This window comes from Lepus europaeus, chromosome 10 (assembly GCF_033115175.1).
Source record: "Lepus europaeus isolate LE1 chromosome 10, mLepTim1.pri, whole genome shotgun sequence".
In the NCBI taxonomy this organism is placed as follows: domain Eukaryota; kingdom Metazoa; phylum Chordata; class Mammalia; order Lagomorpha; family Leporidae; genus Lepus; species Lepus europaeus.
Window position 1 is genome coordinate 56,889,560 of NC_084836.1, and position 23,154 is coordinate 56,912,713.

The following is a 23,154-nucleotide window of genomic DNA, read 5'->3' on the forward strand; positions in this document are numbered from 1 at the left end:
AAGACGAATGCATCACTTGACCCAAATATTTCAACATCAGCACTGAGCAGGTCCTCCATGGGCCACCACCATGCTAGAGCCTGGTGGACAGAAGACAGGCGAGACTGCGGACTTCTCCGCATGTCCCACCAGTAGGAGCGAAGATGGTAGACTGACATCTGGGGAACAGAAGTTCTGCTGCAATTTCTGTGTTTTTGTTTTACATGCCCTCAGAAACAGAGAGAGAGCAAAAGACAAATACAGAAAGAGAGAAGGAAAGGAGAGAGGGCAGGGGGAGGTAAGGAAGGGAGAAAGAAACCAGGAGGGAAGAAATATTAGTTTGGAGCAAGGAGAAGATTCCTCCTGAAACAGACTTGTTGATATTTTCTACTTTGACCAAGCTTTCCAGAACTGTCTGGGAAACCACGTCATAGAAATAGTTGATTTCCAAAGGCATTTACTGTCTATAGGACTTAAAAGTATGGCACTAGGGGCTGGTGCTCTGGCATAGTAGGTTAAGCCTCTGCCCAAATGGGCTCTGGTTTGTGTCCCAGCTGCTCTTCTTCCAATCCAACTCTCTGCTTATGGCCTGAGAAAGCAATTGAAGATGTCCCAAGTATTTGGGCCCCTGCACCCACATGGGAGACCTGGAGGAAGCTCCTGGCTCTTGGCTTCGGATTGGCTCAGCTCTGGCCGTTATAACCCTTTGGGCAGTGGATCAGCAGATGGAAGACCTTTCTCTCTTCTCTCCTTCTCTCTGACTGTAATTCTACCTCTCAAATAAATATTTTTTAAGTATAGCACTAAAATGTTGACGCTTCACAAGTGGAGCTTGCATAATTTCACAGGCTCTGCCTTCTATTTTGATGACTCAACCAAGTCAGCAGAAGGCCTGTGTGCACGGCGAGTACCTGGAGGAAGAACTTCAAGTGGGTTTGGAAGGTGAGTGGACAGCTCAAACCCAGGCAGAGCTGACACTATAATTTACGTCCCCTGCCTAGGCCAGTTTTTTCTTTTTTAAGGATTTATTTATTTGAAAGGCAGTGTTACAGAGAGGCAGAAGCAGAGGCAGAAAGAGAGAGACGGAGGTCTTCCATCTGTTGGCTCATTCCCCAAATGGCTGCAATGGCTGGAACTGGGCCAATCCAAAGCCAGGAGCCAGGAGCCAGGAGCCAGGAGCCAGGAGCTTCTTCTAGGTCTCCCATGTGGGTACAGGGGCCCAAGGATTAGGCCATCTTCTACTGCTTTCCCAGGTCACAGCAAAGAGCTGGATCGGAAGAGGAGCTGCTGGGACTTAAACCAGTGTCCATATGGGATGCTGGGACTGCAGGCAGTGGCTTTACCTGCTACACCACAACATGGACCCCCGCCTATGCCAGTTTTTATCTGTGTGACCTGGTCAAGTTATTTAGCCTCTTGAATCTCTGAAACCCTTTGTTTAACAAAGTGGGGTAGGAGATAGTAACACCTGCAGTGTTTCAATTTAGGCTGCAGACACAGAAGCCATCCAATAAATGCTAGTGATGGCCATGAAGGAACTTCGTTAGGAAGTTCACAAAAGGAAGAAGAGCACTCTCCATAGCTCTGATACCCATGCAATCTCCTCTTCCTTCCTTTGTACTCATGGCAGATGACCCATAGGTCATTTTTCAGGATCAGATTCTCAGGTGAAGGCTTTCAAGATTAAAAGACAGATTTCTCTGGCTTCAGTGTTGGCTGGGTAGATTTGCCCACTGTTAGAGCCGGTGTCATGTGAGCACACCTACCTGACACCAAGGACACGCTCCAGGGCCAGTTGATCCAGAGGGGGAAGTGATAAAAGAAGGAGATGCTGTGACCTGATGGGGATCCCAATCTCAGCCTCACAGAAGGGGTCTGGGGCCTCTTTCTCCTGCCACTTCCCAAGATGCAGGGACAATTTTTTTTTTTCAATCAAAGAGCACTCTTTAGGGGGCAGACTTTGGTGCAGTAGTTAAGATGCCATTTGGAATGCCTGCATCCCATATCGGAGCTCCTGGATTCCAGTCCCAGATCTGCTTCTGATTCCAGCCTCCTGCATCCTGGGAAGCAGCAGGTGATGGTGGGTAGGTGGGTCCCTGCTACCCATGTGGGAAACGTGGACTGCATTCCCAGTTCTTGGCTGTGGCCTGGCTTGGTCCAGCCCCTGCTGTTGCAGGCATCTGGGGAGTAGACCAGCAGATAGGAGAGCTCTCGCTGTCTGTGTTTCAAATAAATAAACAAACAAATGCAGCAGCTGAGATCATTTCTCAGCTTCCAATCACTACTTGTTTGTTTTAATGCCATACGTGGCATGGGGTGCAATTGGCAACACCACAGGAAAGGAACGATGGGGGTGGGTTCCACACATTGGCAGCAGTGGGGAGGCATTGGGCCCAGTTCTTCGGGGAGGTAGGGGTGTAAGTCTCTGCCCTTCTCAGGCTGTGACCTGGGAGTTGTACACTGGTTGAGGTGCCCCATACCCTTCTACAGATGATCGGCACATTGCTTCCAGCAAAGGCAGACGTGGCTGAACCCACTCCCCTTCTCGCTGTCTGCAGCCCTCTGCCATCAGAAGGCTATGCTGGGGCTCTCGGGGTTAGCATTGTCACTCGACATCACTTTCACTTGTTCTAAAGGATGGCCCCTCCACTTCCTTGCTCTCATAGACATTAAAGGTCCATCTATTCAAAGACTTGAATGTGGATTCCCCAGGGCTGTAGCAGCACCTCTGATTTCAATGGGTCCTCCTGGATTTTTTTTCCCTCTTTCTTTCTTTCAAAGTCTGCTTTTCAATTATGACCTTAATACTTTTTTTAGTTAGCAGGAAAAGTAACAGAAATGCAGAGAACTGAAATACCCAGTTCACATTTTTTAAAATTTATTTGAAAGGCAGAGGGGCAGAGAGAGTGGACGAGAAACACACATACACATACATACACACACACACACACACACAGAGAGAGAGAGAGAGAGAGGGAAGGAGAGAGGGAGGTGGGGGGAAGATCTTTGAACCACTCATTCACTCCTCAAATAGCCATAAGTGGAGCTGGGACTGGCTGAAGCCAGGTGAGGGCAGGGGCCCAAGAACTTGAGCCACCATCCACTGCTTCCCAGGGGCATTAGCAGGGAGCTGAACTAGAAACTGAGTCAGGACTTGAACCAGTGTTCTGATAAAGGAGGTGGGCATCCCAAGTAGCAGCTTAACTTGCTGAGTCACAACTCCTGCCTCCAATTCATATTTAACAAACATTTCTAGGCTCCCTATCTAGGAACATAAAGCTTTTTTTGTTTGTTTGTTTGTTTTATTTTAAAGGATCAAACACTAGCAGCTTCCTGAATGTACCATTATAGTTACATATTTTGTGAATACTGATTGAATACTCATCATGTGCCAGGTTCTGATCAAAATAAAGGCTCTCTACCAACTCACTCAACCTTCACAGTCTTACAAGGGAGGGGGCATCTGGCACAGTGGCTGAGCCACTGCCTGGGACACCTGCACCTTACATGGAAGTGCGTGGGTTCAAGTCTTGGCTCCACTTGGGATTCCAGCTTCCTGCAAATGCACACTTCGTGAGGCAGCAGGTGATGGCTCAAGTACTTGGGACCCTGCCACCCATGTGAGAGACCCAGATGGAGTTCTGGGGTCCTTGGTTTTAGCCTGATCCAGGCTCTGCTATTATGAGCATTTGAGGAGTGAACCAGCAAGGGGGAAGATCTCTCTCCACCTGTCTCTCTTTCAAATAAAATCAAAGTAAATAAATAAAGATTGCACAAAAAAGATAGGATGGCATGTCTTTTACCGTTCATGAGCCTCTCCCTCAGGACCACATCTCCCTTTGAACATCTCCCTGGTGTCTAGGATGTGCACTAAAGAGACAAAGACAATAAAAGTAGGTAAATATCCTGAGGCCAGAATCGATTCTAGTAAGTCTAGAAACGATGGCTCAACAAAGTAAGACAGTCTTCACTGCAGAGCTGGAATGTGCTCATTCATGCTGCATGTCCCTGACAAGGAGACGAGGTGCGCAGTGAATCTCACACACAGCTGACCAGCGTCTCTGACTGGAGTGGCCAGAGGCCAGAGGGTTCTGCCAACCATGCACTGTGCTGAACTGAGATCCATCCTGGGAAAGGGTCTGACTTCCTACTCAGTTTTCATTAACTTTACACAATACATTTTTCTTATAAGTCTTATTTTTTAATATTTATTTTTTTATTTATTTGAAAGGCAGAGTGAGAGAGAGAGGGAATTCCTTTATCCATGGGTTCACTCTCTAAATGCCCACCACAGCCAGGGTTGGATCAGGCTGACATCAGGAGCTCAGAACTCCATCTGGGTCTCCCACATGGGTGGCAGGGACCCAAGTACTTGAGCCATCACCTGCTGCCTCCCAGCATGTATTAGCAGGAAGATGGAGAAGTAGAAGAAGCAGAAGTAGAGGAGCTCGGACTTGAAGCAGCACTCTGATATGGGATGCAGGTACCCCAAGTGGCAGCTTAACACACTATTCCACAATGCCAGCCCTCAGAACTTAAAAGTTATTGAATTTTCTGAAAGAGAAGAAGATTGAGATATTCCATTTACTGGTTCATTCTCCAAATTGCCACAAAAGCCAGGGCTGGGCCAGGCTGAAACCAGGAGCCAGGAACTCCATTTAGGTCTCCCCTCTGGGTGGCAGAGGCCCAAGTACCTGGGCCATTCTCCTCTGCCTTCTCAGGTGCATAAACAGGAAGCTGAATCAGATATGCAGTAGATCCCAGCTAATATGCCTGTGAAAGCAGCCAAGGATGGCCCAGGTGCTTGGGGCCTTGCCCCTTACATGGGAGACCTGGACGGAATTCCTGGCTCGTGGCTTTGGCCATTTGGGAAGCAAACCAACAGTTGAATGATCTCTCTGTCTCTCTCTGTGACTCTCCCTTTCTGTTAATCTTTCAAATAAACAACATAACAATTATTTGTGAAGCAGGAAGACAGAAAGACAGAGAGCTCCCATCTGCTGGTTCACGCAACCACCTGCGTGGCTGGGGCTGAAGTCAGTAGTCAGCTGCCCAATCCAGGTGTCACACATGGTGGCAGGAACTCTGTGACTTGAGCCATCTCCTGCTTGTTCCCAGGATGCTGGAATCAGAGGTGCAGGCAGGACTCAAACGCAGGACTCTCATATGGGAGTTGGGTGCCTTAGACGACATCTGTACCGCTATGCCAAACCCCTACCCTGCCACAGCTTGTTAACTGGTTTTCTTTTTCCTAGAGGTGTTGGAAGAAAAACATGATCTGTACATATACTAATTAGAAAATGTTTGACCTCATGTTCAGAGATGAAAACATTTAAACTATGACATTAAAGACACACCTGTTAGATGGTAAAATGGAAAATTCAAGTGGAAAGCCCCTGCAGAGGTTCCAGGAGAGGGGGCACCAATTCCCTCCACCCCTCTCCTGCAGCCCTTGGGCAGGACAGAAAACGCACCTGTCTGCAGCAGTATATGTGAGATGCTTTTAAGCCTCACATCCATAGTTACCTGGCTCAGCACACAACAGCCACTGACCCAAACAAAAGATCTGTAAGCTCATCGACACTTTGGGTTTTCTAGAGAAAGGCGGGGGGGGGGGGGGACTCAATGGCGTTTATTTTTTTCCTGTTTTCCTAAGATATTTTAGTACCGGAAGACAAGTTAAGATTCATTGAAAATAAGAGCTGTTTTGGGGGGCCAGCGCTGGATGTAGTGGGTGAAGCCATTGCCTGCAGTGCTAGAATCCCATATGGGTGCTGGTTCGAGTCCTGGCTGCTCCATTTCCAATCCAGCTCTCTGCTACGAGAGAGCAGTACAGGATGATCCAGGTGCTTGGACTCCTGAGCCCATGTGGGGGACTCAGGGGAGGCTCCTGGCTTCAAACCGGCTCAGCTCTGGCCATTACAGCCATTTGGGGAATGAACCAGCAGATGGAGGACTTCTCTCTCTCTCTGCCTCTCTGTAACTCTGCCTTTCAAATAAATAATCTTAAAAAAAAAAAAAAGAGCTGTTTTTTTGTTGCTTGTATTTTTTCTTTTTAGTGATTTCTTTTTTTCTTTTCTTTTTCTTTTTTTGACAGGCAGAGTTAGACAGAGAGAGAGAGACAGAGAGAAAGGTCTTCCTTCCATTGGTTCACTTCCAAAATGGCCGCCACGGCCAGCGCCCTGCACCGATCCGAAGCCAGGAGCCAGGTGCTTCCTCCTGGTCTCCCATGAGGGTGCAGGGCCCAGGCACTTGGGCCATCCTCCACTGCCTTGGGCCACAACAGAGAGCTGGACTGGAAGAGGAGCAACTGGGACAGAACCCGGTGCCCATATGGGATGCCGGCGCTGCAGGCGGAGGATTAGCCAAGTGAGCCACTATGCTGGCCTTTAGTGATTTCTTTTTATAAGGTGAACAAATTTCATGTGTCTTGCTGCTTTTAAAAATAAATATTCTCCATCTCTTTCTAGTAAACTTTTCTGAATCTAAATGCATAAAAATGTATAAACTTGGGGCCAGTGCTGTGGCACAGAAGGTTAGTAGGTTAATGCTCCACCTGGAGCCCTGGCATCCCATATGGGCGCTGGTTCTAGTCCCACCTGCTCCTCTTCCAATCCAGCTCTCTGCTATGGCCTGGGAAAGCACTGGAAGATGGCCCAAATGCTTGGGCTCCTGTACCCACATGGGAGACACAGAAGAAGCTTCTGGCTCCTGGCTTTGGATTGGCACAGCTCCAGCACTTGTGGCCACTTAGGGAGTGAATCAGCGGAAAGACCTTTCTGTCTCTCCCTCTTACTGTCTAACTCTAGCTCTCAAACAAATAAATAAAAAAAATTTTTTTTAAAAAAGCCTAAACTTGGGATTATAAAAGTATCCATGAATTTTCATTCCTTATCCTCTAATTGCTTTATTTCATGTTCTACCTCACCTCTATGCCCAAGTGAAATCACTCTTCTAAAAAGCTCTAAGATCTTTGTGTTTCCTCTGAGAGACACTTCACTTCAGTAAGAGAACAGAAAGGTGCTGGAGAGGAAGCGTGAGGCCAAGGTAACCCCCTCCTCCTAGGCTACACAGCACCTCGGCTGTCCCATTTCTCCAGCAGATCAGTGACATGGGGAACTGGTACAAGAGCCAGGCTACTCGGGCCGGTGCTGTGGCGTAGCGGGTAACAGCTGCTGCCTATAGTGCTGGCATCCCATATGGGCGCTGGTTTGAGTCCCAGCTGCTCCACTTCCAATCCAGGTCCCTGCTATGGCCTGGGAAAGCAGAAGATGGCCCAAGTCGTTGGGCCCTGTACCCATGTGGGAGACCTGGAAGAAGCTCCTGGCTGTTGGCTTTGGATCAGCCCACCTCCAGCTGTTGCAGCCATTTGGGGAGTGATCCAGTGGATGGAAGACCTCTCTCTCTCCATCTCTGCCTCTCTCTAAATAAATAAATCTTAAAAAAAAAAAAAAAAGAAAGAAAGAAAGAGCCAGTCCTGCTAAAGTCACACCCTACGGCCATAGCTAGTACCAAGAGTTCCCAGAACACTTCTCCGCACACAGCATGGATGGGGAACATAGCAACACTGTGACACTTTAGGGTGCATTTCCTTCCTGTCAGTCTGTCTGGGGGCCACCTGTCAGCTCTAAATCCCCTTCCTCTGCCATTCCTCTGGCTGGTCCTTTAGACCTCAAACCTGTAAGTATAAACTGTATTAATAGATGTTCTTTCTAAAGAAAGTCTTAAGCTTTCCCAAGAGAAACTCCACCCTAACACAATTCCTGGTCATTTTTATTTTTTTTTTATTTAAAGATTTTATTTATTTATTTGAGAGTTAGAGTTACAGACAGTGAAAGGGAGAGACAGAGAGAGAGGTCTTCCATCCATTGGTTCACTTCTCAGGTGGCCACAATGGCCAGAGATGTGCCGATCCGAAGCCAGGAGCTTCTTCTCATGTGGGTGCAGGGGCCCAAGGACTTGGGCCATCTTGTACTGCTTTCCCAGGCCATAGCAGAGAGCTGGATCGGAAGTGGAGCAGCCGGGACTAGAAGTGATGCCCATATAGGATGCCGGCACCACAAGTGGAGGATTAACCTACTGCACCATGGCGCCGGCCCCTCCTGATCGTTTTTAAGCACACACCTTTATTCCTTCACAAAAACACATTTATCTTCAGAGAGGAACATCCAAGAGAATCATCACAGGCAATTCATGAGACTTTGTGGTGACTGACAAGCCATCTCCTAATGTCACAGCCTTGATGTGGCCCAGTCTGTGCATTTTCCCGCTTTTCTAACTTGTGGTAGGAGTTTATTCCAGAAAACGATGATGTGGCTGATTCTTAAGAGCTAAACGTGTAAAAGAACATGATTTGTTCCCCCTTAGGATCTTGTTTTTGTCATTTACCCTCTGTTGACAAATCTCTAGATTTTTTTTTTTTTTAATTTATTTAAAGGCAAAGTTACAGAGAGGGAGTCATCTCCCATCTACTGGTTCACTCTCCAAATGGTTGCAATGGCTGGGGCTGGGCCAGGCTGAAGCCAGCTATCCAGGTCTCCCACCTGGGTGGCAGCGGCACAGGTACTCAGGTCATCTGCTGCTGCCTTCTCAGGTACATTAACAGGAAGCTGGGTGGGAAGTGGACATTCCAACTGGCGCCAATATGGGATGCTGGTGTTGCAGGCGGTGGCTTAACCCACTGTGCCACAACTCTGGCTCCTAAACCTTTCTTTAATATCACCAAAGGTTATTTCAGCAGACACCAATCTCTAACTGGCTACAGTGCAACTCATTCCCAGGCTCTCATCATCACTTTTAAAACTAGATCTAACAGTTGGTTCTTGTACATTGTGTTTATATCAAACAAAATAAACTGATTCACACATGGACTTCATAGTCCCTAAAATAGCCTGGTGTAACAGTTGGGCTGAGCTTCTACATGCCACAGTAAATTTTTGGAGCTGATTCACACTCTAGAGAAATAAAGGGTATTATTACTAAAGTCTGTGTTTGTTTATTTGAGAGAGAAACAGATGGAGACTGAGAGAACTCCCATTTGCTAGTTCACTTTTCAAATGCCTGCAGTGGCTCTGGGCCAGGCTAGGCCAGGCCAAGGGCCAAAACTGGGGAGTGGGAATGCAACCCAGGTTTCCCAGGTGATTGGCAGAAACCCAGTCACTTGAGGCCTCACCTGCCATCTCCCAGGGTCTGCATCAGCAGGAAGCCGGAATCAGGAGCTTGGAACTGGGAATAAAACCCACGCAACTCTGACTTGGGATGTAACTAGGGCAAATACCTGTCCAAAGGGATCTTACTACATCGCCAGTTCTTATTTCCAGATAAATCATTGTTTTCTAATTTGTCTTCATCATTTCTTAGGAATCTGAGTTGTTAAAAGTGACAAGTGGGGAGCAAATCCAACGATACACTTTCTCAGACACTTCAGACTTCTTACAAATAGGACATGGGTGAGGAATTCAGCTACAACAAAACTGGAAAGACTTCCTTACCAGTGTTTGCTCCAGCACTTCTTAGTCTTAGACAGTTGAGTAAGGGCAAACTTTCTGCAGTGCTTCCTGAAACAAAGGCACAACATGTAAAATGCACCGGAGTGGAGAGAAATCAGACATGGTCCTGGCTGTGACTCTGAAGACAGAATAAACTCCTGACATTTCAGTGGAGAATGCTTATTCCTGCTAAAAGACCCTTAATTCCAAATACTGAGTCTTTTATTTTAAGCATATTTTAAGAGCATCACAAAAGATGAACATTATTGCTAAAAAAAAAAAAAAACCATTAATTTGATTATGATTTCTTTCTATTTTACTGAAGACATTGTATTATTATTTTCCTTTAAAGATGTAATCCTTTATTTGAAAGGCACAGTGACAGAGATCCTCTATCCACTCCCCAAATGGCTTCAATGGCCAGGACAAAGCCAGGAGCCAGAAACCCAATTTGGTTTTCCCATATGGGTGGCTGGGACCCAAGTACTTGGGCTGTTATCCACTGGTTTCCCAAGCACATTAGCAGGGAACTGGATTCTAAATGGAACTGCCAGGATTCAAACCAGTACTTCAATATGGGATGCTGGTATCAAAGGCAGAGGCTAAACTCACTGTGCCACAATGCCCACCCCCAAACCATTGCATTTTTAAAAAAGATTTATTTACATGAGAGGCAGACTTAGAGAGAGAGAGAGAGAGAGAGAGAGGGAGAGAGAGAGAGAGGGAGAAATGGAGAGAGGTCTTTCATCTGCTGGTTAACTCACCAAATGGCTGCAACAGCCAGGACAGAGCCAGGCTAGGCCAATCTGAAGCCAGGAGCCAAGAGCTTCTTCCAGGTCTCCCATGTGGGTGCAGGGGCTCAATCACTTGGGCCATCCTCTACTGCTTTTCCAGGCCATTAGCAGACAGCTGGATTGGAAGTGGATCAGCTGGACTCGAACCAGTGCCCATATGGGACGCTGGCATTGCAGGCAGAGGTTTAACCTACTATGTCACAGTGCTGGCACCAAACCATTACATTTTTAAGGAAAGGTTTAGAGGAGAAAATCTCTTATATCTAAAAAGAGACACTCTGAATTATGTAATGAGGACTACAAGCCACAAATACAATATTTGTTATCTTCAAAAATATTCAAAGCTGGAATATTAGATGGAATGAGGTAAGTTTTCATTTCTTCCCTAATCTCAAAAAAAATTTAAGTTCTATTTTTTTATTTGAAAGGCAGAGACTGAGAGAAAAGAGATCTTCCATTCGCTGGTTCACTCTCCAAAAGCCTGCAATGGCCACGGCTGGGCCAGGCTGAACCCAGGAGCCAGGAACTCCATCCAGGTCTCCCACATGGGTAGCAGGGAATCAAGGACTTGAGCCACCACTTGCTGCCCCTGAGGGTATTAGTGGGAAGCTAGAATGGCAAGTAGAGCCAGGATTTGAACTTAGGCACTCAGATAGGAGATGTAGGTTGTCCAAATGGTTATCTTAACCACTGTGTCAAACACCCATCCCTCAAATTCCTTTAAAAATAAAAATTATTTATTTGAAAGGCCAGGGGTGGGGGAAGAGGAGAGAGAGAGAAAGAGAAATCTTCCATCTGGTGCTCCATTCCCTAGATGGCCACAACAGCCAGGAGTGGGCCAGGCCAAAGTCAGGAGCTAGGAACTCCATCTGGATCTCCCAAATGGGATGGCAAGGACATAGGAAACTGGGTTATCCTCCATAGCCTCCCCACGCAGGAAGCTGGATGTGAGGTGGAGTAGCCAGGACTCGAACCTGTATTTTGATATGGGATACTGGCATCCAAGGTGGCAGCTTAACCTGCTGTGCCACAATGCCAGCCTCTAAATTCCTTTTTACGAAGCTATCCCTTATTTTCAGACTTTACATTCATTCATTTCATATTTGACTATTTCTTTTGCTAACTAACAGAACTATACCTCTTATGTTGAGATAAATCTAACTTGTATTTGTTGCATTTTTATTCAATTAATTAATTCATTAGATAACATACTACTACTGGAAAAAAGCTATGATATCTTAAAAAAATTTCTGGAGAACATGTGTCATGAAAAAATCATGCATAGTTTTCAAAATTTTTCTGCACCAAGAATAAGCCTTTATCTCTAATCTCATTTTCCATGAACTTTTCAAAGTACCCATATACTAACCTGGAGATCTAATTATTTTAAAGTTAATTTCACTTAAATAGTCACTAGAAATTAGTAGGCTGCCATTACCATGCACTTATTGACTTAAAATATTTTGAATGAGGGTGTTGTATTTGAGGGTAAAATATGAAAGCAAAAATGCTTTGTTTCCATGTCACTGTAATGGGGAATAAAACAGTAATTCTTAAAAAGTACTAATGTAGGATACATGTATTTTTTTTTAAGATTTATTATTTATTTGAAAGGCAGAGTTACAGAGAGGCAGAGGCAGAGAGGGCAAGAGAGGGCAAGAGAGGGCGAGACAAAGTCTTCCATCTACTGGGTTACTCCCCAAATAGCCACAACAGCTGGAGCTGAACTGATACAAAACCAGGAACCAGGAGCTTCTTCAGGTCTCCCATGCAGGTACAGGGGCCCAAGGATTTGGGCTGTCTTCCACTGCTTTCCTAGGCCATAGCAGAGAGTGGGATAGGAAGAGGAGCAGCCAGGATTCGAACTTGTGCATTTATGGGATGTTTCTGGCTCTGGCTTTGGCCTGGTCCAACTCTGGCTGTTGCAGGAGTGAACCAAACACTGGAAATGCTCACCCTCTCTCCTGCATCACCCTGCCTTTCATATAAATACCCCATTTTTTTTTTTAAAAAAAGGAAATTAAATATACCAACTGATCATACGCTATGGGAGTGCTGGACCTCATGTTCAGTGATTAAAAACACTGAAACTATACAATTAAAGCTATGCAAGTCAGATGGTGAAATGGGAAATGAAAATTAAAATGAAGTGGGATTAAGTACTCCTTTGCCTCCCAAATTCTCACACTGAACAGGGATCTGACAGTGGAGAACTGTATTTATAAAAATAAAGGCATTCACTCTTGCATTTCTCTAATGTGTACACATGCCAGTGAAAGCACTCCGTTGTAACAATGAATTAATAATCTCAAAATCCTCACTCATTTTCAGTTTTTAAGATGACCGGGCTGCCCATCTGGTGGTAATGAAATTTATGTACTCCATAGGATATGGTGTCTTTCTGACACACAGGTTCTGTGTGATCACTTTGCCACAATCTGATAAGCCAGAAACCAAAACACATGAACTCTTTACGTTAAAATTGAGAAATTTATTTTTTCCATGAAATAGTAAGCAGAATTAAAGAAATATACAGCTTAAAACAGTTGAAATGACACTAAAATTTTAATGACAATTGTACATTATAGGCCAGAGAAAAAATGAATACTTTTAAATAATTAATTCACTTCAAAAATTTTGCTCAATAATTCACCTGAAATTAAACATACACAATGGTGACTGGGATCTGGGCACCCTGTAAATGAAATAACGCCACTTCATCCTTCTCAAAAAAATTGGGATCCTAGTAAAACAGTGGTTCGGTTCTGCTCCCTCCTCACAGAGGCTCCCTCTCCACGCTATCCTCTGCAAACGTGTGAACAATCTACCTGACTCTTCTGATGTCTAAGGAGGCTCATCTTCGTTCCACGTAAAAATACTTCCAGTAGTCAGTAAGAGAAATGTGACTTACTCAGCCTTTCTCAGAGAGTAGAGGCTTAAAATCTCAAACATATTGGTGGGTCATGGCTTTCTTCTAGTGCTCACTGAGGTCAAACTGCCTCATATACTTATAAATGTTAAAAGGTAAAATTACATCTCAACAGCAGCCAAAAATTTATATGTTTTTTATGTATTTACATTTTTTACATATTTACATGACCACATCAAATACTGAATTGTAGAAATAGGAGACCATCTATAAAGGCATTCAGTTAATGCCCTAGCATTATTTTCTTGTGCAAACAAACTTCTCAAACTTCATACAAAGCTAAAGACAGTCAACATTGCGAAGGCCACCATCCATGGTTAAAGAGCCAAATCTAAAACACAAGAGAAAAGAAATAAGGTAATCTCAAAATATTCATTTATTTGGGCCCAATATTTTAAAGAATACAAAATACTTTTAGAGGTATAATTACTCTACAAGTTTATACAACTGTGATTTGTTCTATTTCTTATTAAAACAGAGTAGTATTAGCATAAATAGTTGAAAAAATACAATTCAGTGATTGGGGAAGACCATTTAAGAGAAAATGAGAAGTGATGTCATTGAAAAAGAAACAAATGGATAATTCTTTTTGGTAGGGTGGGATCTGTAGGGCAAGGTGTGGAGTTGAGGGTAAGATAGACTCAGAAACCCTGCTGGAACAGAATGCTATCTGGGGGCATGCTGGAGAAACAAAACTGGTCGAATAGGCTGGGTCTACACCATTGTATTCTTGGGTATATGGATGTAACTTTTTTTTTAAGGTAATATGAGTTTAGAAACTTTTAAGCTGAGGGAGTGGTATGATTACATCAGTATTTTGGAAGATTATCTTGGCCATAAAGCCCACGACAGATGGGAAGAGTCTGGGGTTAAGGAAATAGGTCAGCAGGTAATTACTATGGCTCCTATATGAAGGGGAAAGAAAAGCTGTCTGAGGGTGACAAGGAGACACAGAGGCTGTGTGAAGGAAGACCACCAAATGTGTTAACAGGGAGTAAAAGAGTGTCTAAAACAATTTACAGTTAAGAAAGCCAGAGAAAGATGGTCTTACTGAAGAGAATGAAGAAATTAGACAGGACACTGAGTTGGGAAAAATGATTTTAGGTAGCAATAAAAAAATCTGAAGTGTTAACGGTATTTACACAGAGGCAGGGTACTATAATACTCTGCACAAGACCTCGCTTCCATTATTAGTTCTGTTCCAAATCCTTAATATTTAAGGATTATTAATATTTAAGTTAAGACTCTGCCTTGTTCTATCATCCATATATTGTCAAATAAACCTACAAATAAAACACAGAAGGAAGTGGCTGGCTGCATGTGCTCTACACAAGTAGGGATTTTTATTCCATAAGGCGTAAGTTGTTCACTAGAGAAGTTTGTTAAACCGTATCTTAACAGTCTCTTCTAGTTACTGATCTTTACCTTTATAGAATGAATAGAGGATTTAGCAAAAGTTGTGAGGAAAACTAAGTGGATACTATAAAAAGTTAGATAATCACTATGTTGTTTCTATTAACAAGTAGGAAAAATTAAAACAACAAACATACTAGCAGGAAATTCCCAGAAAACAAAAACTGAATAACCATGAAGAAAGAGAATTGACATCACTATTAATCAAAGAAATACAAATTAAAACAAGTTGGCAAACACTGAAAAACACTTAACACTGGTGATATTCAGTGCTGCCAAAGGCATATGTTTTGTCTGTTTAGGATTATAAGATAGAACCCATTTAAAGAACACATTTATTATCATCCATCAAAATTTAAACACACATATGTACCTATGACCTAGAAATTTGGTTATCTAGAAATTGATCCCTCAAGTATTTTTACATAAGTACCTGAAGATGTATACACACATACACACACACAACACACACAAATGTCTACACAAACTGAAATATGGTTTCTACTTGTGCAAAATGAGAAACAGCTTCAGTGTCCAACAAACAGGAAAGGGTTCAATAGCTTATAGTGGGGAACAGGTTAGGTGAGGAAATGGGAGGCTATCCTTAATGTGCTGTACTATGAGAATTAATGGTAAAACCTGTCTTCAAACAGTACTTTATACTTTGTGTGTCTGTGTGGGTGCAAATAGTAGAAATCTCTACTTAGTATAGAGTTGGTCTTCTGTATATAAAGTGAATAAAAAACACATCTTAATGGAAAATGGAATGGGAGAGGGAGTAGGAGGTGGGATGGAAGTGGAGGTGGGAGGGCGGGAATGGGGGGAAGAAACACTATATTCCTAAAAGCTGTACATATGAAATTTGTATTCATTAAATAAAAACCTTACCAAAAAAAAGTTCATGGAAAACACAACTAAAAGGTAAGTTTATTTTGGTGGAAAAAACATTGAAATCCACACATCTGAAAGATTTTTCAAATGTTCATAGAAAATGTATTCCATACAAAAACCAGGCATGGATTACAAAGTAGCTCTGTACCAAAATAAACTTATCTTACAGTTTAATTTTTCATGAGCTTTTTGAAGAACCTTTGTAGATGGATATGTGCTATGTATAAATCACTATACAGGATGACTTTTGCATTACTCACCTTTCCAAAATATGATTATTTTCAGCAAGTTCTTTAACCACTCCTTCCATTTCTTCCTTTAATTTCTTCATACTATACATACAGAAAAAAAAAAAACCTCAAAAAATATACAAATGTTTTAGAATTATATTTGTTTTAATTTTCTAGATCTAGTCATCATTAAATAACATTATCAGAGATTGTATTCACAATAAACAAACAATACAATAACAAGATTACAAACTAAAATAAAATTAACGGAAAGATTACAGTCACTAAATGATAAGTTTCTTACCCAAGAGTCATTTCCACTAATGTGTTAGAACTTGGATAAACTGGGGTCATGGTATGTTTGATTCCACTGGAGGCTGCAAACATTTTCTGAGGCAGAGTTTCTTGTAACTAAAACAATAAAAACCCACATCAGTCAAAGAAGAAAAGTACTAGAGATCTTAGATCAACTATTATAGCTTTCAGTAAGTCCTTTATAGCTTTTTTTACTTCAAAACATCAATGAAACAACATTAAATAAATGCCCTTACATTTTTTTCTTATAGATGATAAGAATGGTTTAACAGATATTTTTACTTATAAACCATCTAAATTCTTAAAACTTGGCTCAAAATGGGTATCAAAAATTGGTGGGTAGAAGTGGATACAGGAACATTATGTCCTTCTTCTCCATTCTCAATCACTATCAGATATAAACTGGGAAGAATTTTAATTTTTCCTCATGGGATAAAGGCTTTTTTCTAGATACTTTTGATAACTATACCTCATTAGTATAGTCTTGATACTTTGATACTTCTTCTTCAATATCGAAACACTGGTTAGTTAGAGATAACAACTGTTTCCTAAGATGAAGCATCTTTCTGAAAACCAAAAAGCAGCAGTTAATGAAGCAATCTAGTGAAATATTCCTACTTAAAATACACATTGCATCATATAGTCACTAATCACCCAAAACAAGTTTGCTTACCTCATCCACTCTTCTGACTTATCCAAAAATGCTTCATACTTTTTAACACATTCATCTGAAAAATGGGTCATAGCTTTTGTTGCATGGTAATACAATTTTTGCCTGTAATTTAGAAATAACCAATCAAAGAAGCTTAAAGCAACCTTACTTCTAATAAACACTTTCAAATATATGAAATTTATCTGCTTCCTGCAGTGATTCCTGTGGCTTTAGAATATTTACAGTAAAAAGCAAAGGTTTCTAAGACAATACTGAAGCACTGAGACCAAAATGCAGATGTTCCAAAAGTACTTGTTGCCTGGGGTTAAAGTTGGGAAGGTGGCTAAGTCCACCCTTCCCTCTGTTCTCTACAACTGTCCGGCAGTCAAGAGCCACATGAGGCACAAGATGACTGAGCGGAATGAGGACCTTTCTCCACCATCTCACCCTTGCAACCTCCCACTTACAGCCTCAAAAATAAACACACATAGAGCAATGTTTAGAGGCTGGTGTTGTGGCGTAGCGGGTAAAACTGCCACCTGTAATGCCACCATCCAATATGGATGTGGGTTTCAGTCCTGCTACTCTACTTTCCATCTAGATCTCTGCTGGTGTGCCTGGGAAAGCAATGGAAGATGGCCCAAGTGTTTGTGCCTCTGTACCCATGTGGGAGACCAGGATGAAGCTCCTGGCTCCTGGCTTTGACCTAGCCCAGCCCTGGCTGTTGTGCCATCTAGGGAGTGAACCAGCGGATGGGAGATTTCTGTCTCTCCCTAACTCTTTCAAATAAGTAAATAAACAAATTCTTCAAAAAACAAAAAGGCCTTTAAAGTCAGGATTAAAATGCATTTTTGTTGTAATTAATTACAACTTTAATATTAATAAAGATAATTCAAATAGCACCAAAAGTAACTAATTATTAAGTATAATCTAGATACTTACTTATCAAATTTGTGGATTTGTTCTTCGTTATAAGCTAGTCCTAGAAATAAGAAAATATATTACCTTTGTTATTGCAGAATTATGTCACGTCCTTTTTTTCTTTTGAGATAATTCCTTCAAAAAGGCTCAGCGATTAAAGCATGTCATAGACTCGTGGGGCCATGGGCTACATATGACTCACATACATTTTGCTTTGATCTATACAGTGTTAACATTAGAAAAAATAATTAACTTGGGCATGCATTTAGCAGTGGTTACAATGCTGCCTGGGACACCTGCATCCCGTATCTGAGTGCTGGATTTGAGTCCAGATTCCTTTGCTTCCAATCCAGTTTCATCCTAATGAGTAACACACCCTGAGAGGCAGAAGGCGAAAACTCAAGAACCTGTGTCCCTGACACCAAGCAGGGCACCAGAATGGAGTTCTGGGCTCTTGGCTTCTGCCTGGCCTTGTCCTGCTGTTGTGGTCATCTGGGGAGTGAACAGCTGATTGAAAGTCTCTGTGTGTCTCCTTCACATAAAAACTGAAATAACTTAAAAAAATTATCATGCCAACATGTAAAAATTTGGGTATTTCTAACAAAATCTGTATTTTTACCATTTTTTGAGAAACAGCATTAGGTGAATATCAGGTAAGTCTTAGCAATGACCTCCTTCTAGGTGGGGATCTACGCTGGAATCCATCTCAGGCTCCATTGGCCAAACTCATTCCTTTCTCTTAACTACCTGGCCTCTAAACATTTTAGAATATAGGACCGTGATTTAAAATATCCAAAAGGCTGGTTTCAGAATAATTTTTAGTACACTCCACTTTTTTCCTGACACATCTAAAACAAGTAATATAAGTAGCCACTCTTGCAAGTAAATCAAACTGATTTAACTGAATTACAACTACAAAAGCTGATTCACTAGATCAACAAATAGCAAACTGTACTTACTTCGTTCTGCTTTGTCTTTTTTGAACTGGTAGTAAATCTCTGTGATGCAATTTAATAGGACCTGTAGTTTTTCTACACTGTTAAAGGAAGAAAATCCAAATAAATTGAGTTGATGTAACAGAGGACATTTAATAATAAGAGCAGAAACTAACCACAGAACTATAACCTACTTTCTGTCTTTCGGATGTGTGCCTTCTTGATGTGCCCATGCATCTGCCAGCAGACCACCTGGAGATAACCTGCTGTCCACATCCTGAAGACTGGTTTCTATTGTACCCTGAGAACTGGAAAGCTAAACAAAACCAATGGCTGAGCTCCAGATTGCCACAAGTCAGAGACAGTAAACACAATGCTAACAGAGACCAAAGCCTGGATTACATTTCTTTTGTGGATTACTCCAACTCAAAACACAGTAATTATTTCCATCTTTAAATTTAAGAGTAGTTTCTTAGGCTGATTTCCACCAAGAGTAAGGTATGATACTAAAACATGAGACCAACTATTAGGCAATACATTTTATAAAATACTTCATACAGTGAATATCCTTTTAAAAAACATGTTAAACATATCATTCAATTATTTTCTGTTTTCTTATCCATAAAAAATGGCTACTACTACTCTACTTCATAGAGTTGTGAAAATTAAATAGCATCAAGCCAAGTATAAAGTGTAGCATACAACATCTGTGCTCTCTGTTTAGAGGCCTAAGAATTCATCTTAATAATGGAAAAGAAATCTCATCTAAGATATTTCATTTTAAGATTAGAAAATGTATCACTTATCCACCACAAAACTGAGTGTAAAACTTACGAAAATGGATAAAGGTTAGACTTAAAGAACAAAAATGTTTACGCCAGCGCTGAGGCTCACCAGGCTAATTCTCCACCTGTGGTGCCGGCACCCCAGGTTCTAGTCCCGGTTGGGGCACCAGATTCTGTTCCAGTTGCTCCTCTTCCAGTCCAGCTCTATGTTGTGGCCCGGAAGGCAGTGGAGGATGGCCCAAGTGCTTGGGCCCTGCACCTGCATGGGAGACCAGGGAGAGGCACCTGGCTCCTGGCTTCGGATCAGCACAGTGCGCTGGCCGTAGTGGCCATTTGTGGGGTGAACCAACGGAAAAAGGAAGACCTTTCTCTCTGTCTCTCTCTCTCACTGTCTAACTCTGTCAAAAAAAAAAAAAAAAAAAAAGAACAAATATGTTTAAATATTTTAAGGGTCCCAACACATACTACTGCTTTCCAAAAAAAGTTTTAAGTGACAGTTCAAACTGCTGCTAGCAACAGTGTGATTCTTGTTAGACTTGGTATTATAATTTTTAAAAAAAATTTTATTTTTTTATTTTTTTGACAGGCAGAGTGGACAGTGAAAGAGAGAGACAGAGAGAAAGGTCTTCCTTTGCTGTTGGTTCACCCTCCAATGGCGGCCGTGGCCGGTGCGCTGCGGCCCGCGCACCGCACTGATCCGAAGCCAGGAGCCAGGTGCTTCTCCTGGTCTCCCATGTGGGTGCAGGGCCCAAGCACTTGGGCCATCCTCCACTGCACTCCCGGGCCACAGCAGAGAGCTGGACTGGAAGAGGGGCAACCGGGACAGAATCCGGCGCCCCGACCGGGACTAGAACCTGGTGTGTCAGTGCCGCAAGGCAGAGGATTAACCTGTTGAGCCATGGTGCCGGCCTAGACTTGGTATTATAATTTTTAAATTTTTGATAATTTGAATGAAATGATTGTTGTATTACTGTTATTGCAAGGTACTCTTTTCTATTGGATTTCAACATTTTTTCAAGAATTTTGCTACTACATGTGTTTTCTACATTTGTAAATTATCTACATTTTTTGCCCAATTTTATTGTAGACAATATTTTCCTTATCAATTTATTTAATGTTAACTTATACACTTTTGGAGTAATTTTACAAAAACAAGCTGTGTCACATTTTAACTTATTGCTCTTCAACATTATTTTTTCAACATATAGAGACTTACATTTTTATTTAGGCAAATACATATCTTGGTTTCTGTTTTTAACATTAGTGTTTAGAATGTATTAAATTCTATGCCCAATATATGGAAAATAGTTTATGGTAAAAGGTATTTTTCATAGCATTACATATGAGAGTGAAAAAGAGCAAACTTCCTGAAGCACTAACAGGGGAATTATAATTAAGACTGAAATTAACCTATTGGCTGTACTATTATATTAATTAAAAAAAAGTGTTAACAAAAAATCTTGAAAAATTCATATACCATGTTATACAAAAAACAAAACAGAAACACACCTCTATGTTTATAGAGTAACAATTTTTAAATACGCATTTAAGAAAGTGAAAACAGCTGTCAAAGTTTTAGCAGCATCAGAACCAGCTGAGGGGTCTGTTCCCTTGTTAGGCTCAACCATCAGTTTCTGATCACAATGGGGTTCAAAAACTTGCATTTCTAGCAAATCTCCAGGTGAGGCTGCTTCTACTGGTCCAGGAACCACTCTGAGAAACTACAGAACACTGAACAAAACTCTAAATAATATTTTTGGGTGGTGAATATAGAGTATTGTTTCTACTTAGTAATTTTACTTTCATGGTTTGAATTTTTTTTAAGGTCTCCACAAGGAAAGAAGCAACAGCAATTCAACAGTTTATGAGAAGAAAAAATGAAACCAATTAGAAAGTAGCTGGCTTGAGAGTTAGAAGTCCTGATGTTATAGCCTCTGCAGCTTCCAGCTACTGAGAATCTGTATTTTGACTCAAAAGCCTAAGTCTCACAAAAATGTCACAAAAACGAGACACACTTTGGAGTCCCCAAAGTAAAATATAAGTTTGATTGAAAGCACTGAAATGATGCTGGCAATGAAAGAAATGTCCACCAGGCCCATGAGCTACTGAGGGTCTAGGGCAACAGTAGGGAAAGAATAAAAAACATTACAATTGGATGGCTGCCTATATTCAAATACAGGCAAATAATGGGAAAGGCGATTTCTTGCTTCTCTGACTTTTAATTGCTTTATTCTATAGCAATGTCTTTCAAACTTGTCTATGACTCACAGTAAGAAATCCATTGATTGAACCCAGCAACATTTCAAGTTTTGTATATATATATGTGTATATATATATATATATATACATATATATATAAATATAAACATACACACACACCAAAAGTTTTATGGAATAGTGACTGCCTTATTATGTGATGTATGCTGACCTTTTTTATTCCATTTAAAAACACTGCTGAGGGGACTGGCATTGTGGCACAGTGGGTTAAGTCATGGCGTGTGATGCTGGCATCCCATATGGGCACTGGTTTGAGTCCCAGCTGCTCCACTTCCACTCCAGTTCCCTGCTAATGCACCTGGGAAAGCAGCAGAAAATGGCCCAAGTGTTTGGGCCCCTGCCACCTTTGTGGGAGACCTGAATGAAGCTCCTGGCTTTGGCCTTGCCTAGCCCCATCTGTTGCAGTCATGAGTGAACCAGAAGATGAGAGATCTCTGTCTCTTCCTCGTTCTATAACTCTGCCTTTCAAATAAAATATATATATATATATATATATATATATATATATAAAACACTAGTGACTGTAATGCATTAAGTTGTATAACCTACAAGTTGTTCATGACTCAAACTTGTATTTTGAAGACCACTGTTTTAAATCTAAAATGAAGGGAAATAAACTAAAGGCCATCCTAAGATGCAGAGAAAAAGGATATCGTATCAAGTTCCTCTTCTCTTTTACCTTACCATCTGTTTTATTAAAGACTACTTTTAATAGTAAAAGCTTACAAGAGTACAGTATTTTTCTTCTCATTTAATTGGTACAATAATCAATTAACCTCACCTGAGATGAAAAGGGTGCGAAACTGCGCATTTTAGAGAACAAGAAACAAAGGCTGTAAAGAAATAAAGGCCCTGCTTAAGCAGCCAGGCAGCAGTAACTAGATAATTAGGGGCAGATCTTGGGTTAGTAATCAGCTCTCACAATGTCTAACTCTACGTACTTCTACAATACATTTTAATGATGAGATTTGGAGACTCTTTTTGGAATACTGTTGCATTTTTTAGCAGAGTACAGACATGCACCTGAATTCATTTTTCTAGTTACAGAAATAACTCTCAGTTTTGAGGAACCCAAGTTTTTTGTTCCATGGTTTTTACTTTAGGAAAGATTTGACAATGTTTTTCTACTTTCCAACTATTTCTAAACAAGCTTACACTCTGCATAAAACTGCATGCTAAATCACATACATGAATATGCTTTAATTGCCACAGCCACAACACAAGAGTATTACGAATTTAAGAAACAGAGGAGGAGTGATGGATTTAAAGTGTAGCAGACATTTGGAAATGTTATAAAGAACTTCCTAATGATGGGAAAAGGCTACTCTTTCCATAGAGATTCTTAGAAATACCATAAATCTAAGAAAGTTTAATTGTAATCTTGCCAGCAATTATGAGCCTACAATTTTTTTTAATTTTATAAATACTTACTCTCAACAATTTTGTGTGAATGTCTGAAATTTCACCTAACTCTGCTGCTTCTAGATTGATCTTCATCAACTTTTCATATCTGCATGAAAAGTCATAGGAAAAAAAGTAATGAGT

General features: G+C 41.5%; 1 protein-coding gene across 1 annotated transcript in view; it reads right to left on the bottom strand.

Moving 5' to 3' along the window:
* Window positions 1–12,753: 12,753 nt before the first annotated feature.
* The window catches only part of TBK1 (TANK binding kinase 1), a 48,011-nt gene continuing 37,610 nt past the window's right edge, over window positions 12,754–23,154 (bottom strand). Inside the window, exons 13-21 of the mRNA XM_062203300.1 lie at window positions 23,041–23,119; window positions 18,742–18,863; window positions 18,572–18,648; window positions 17,634–17,673; window positions 16,713–16,814; window positions 16,509–16,605; window positions 16,029–16,135; window positions 15,755–15,826; window positions 12,754–13,521 (exon numbers count right to left, since the gene is read on the bottom strand). Coding sequence (XP_062059284.1) covers window positions 13,470–13,521; window positions 15,755–15,826; window positions 16,029–16,135; window positions 16,509–16,605; window positions 16,713–16,814; window positions 17,634–17,673; window positions 18,572–18,648; window positions 18,742–18,863; window positions 23,041–23,119 — 748 coding nt within the window. The 3' untranslated portion in view covers window positions 12,754–13,469. The remainder of the gene's footprint in view (window positions 13,522–15,754; window positions 15,827–16,028; window positions 16,136–16,508; window positions 16,606–16,712; window positions 16,815–17,633; window positions 17,674–18,571; window positions 18,649–18,741; window positions 18,864–23,040; window positions 23,120–23,154) is intronic.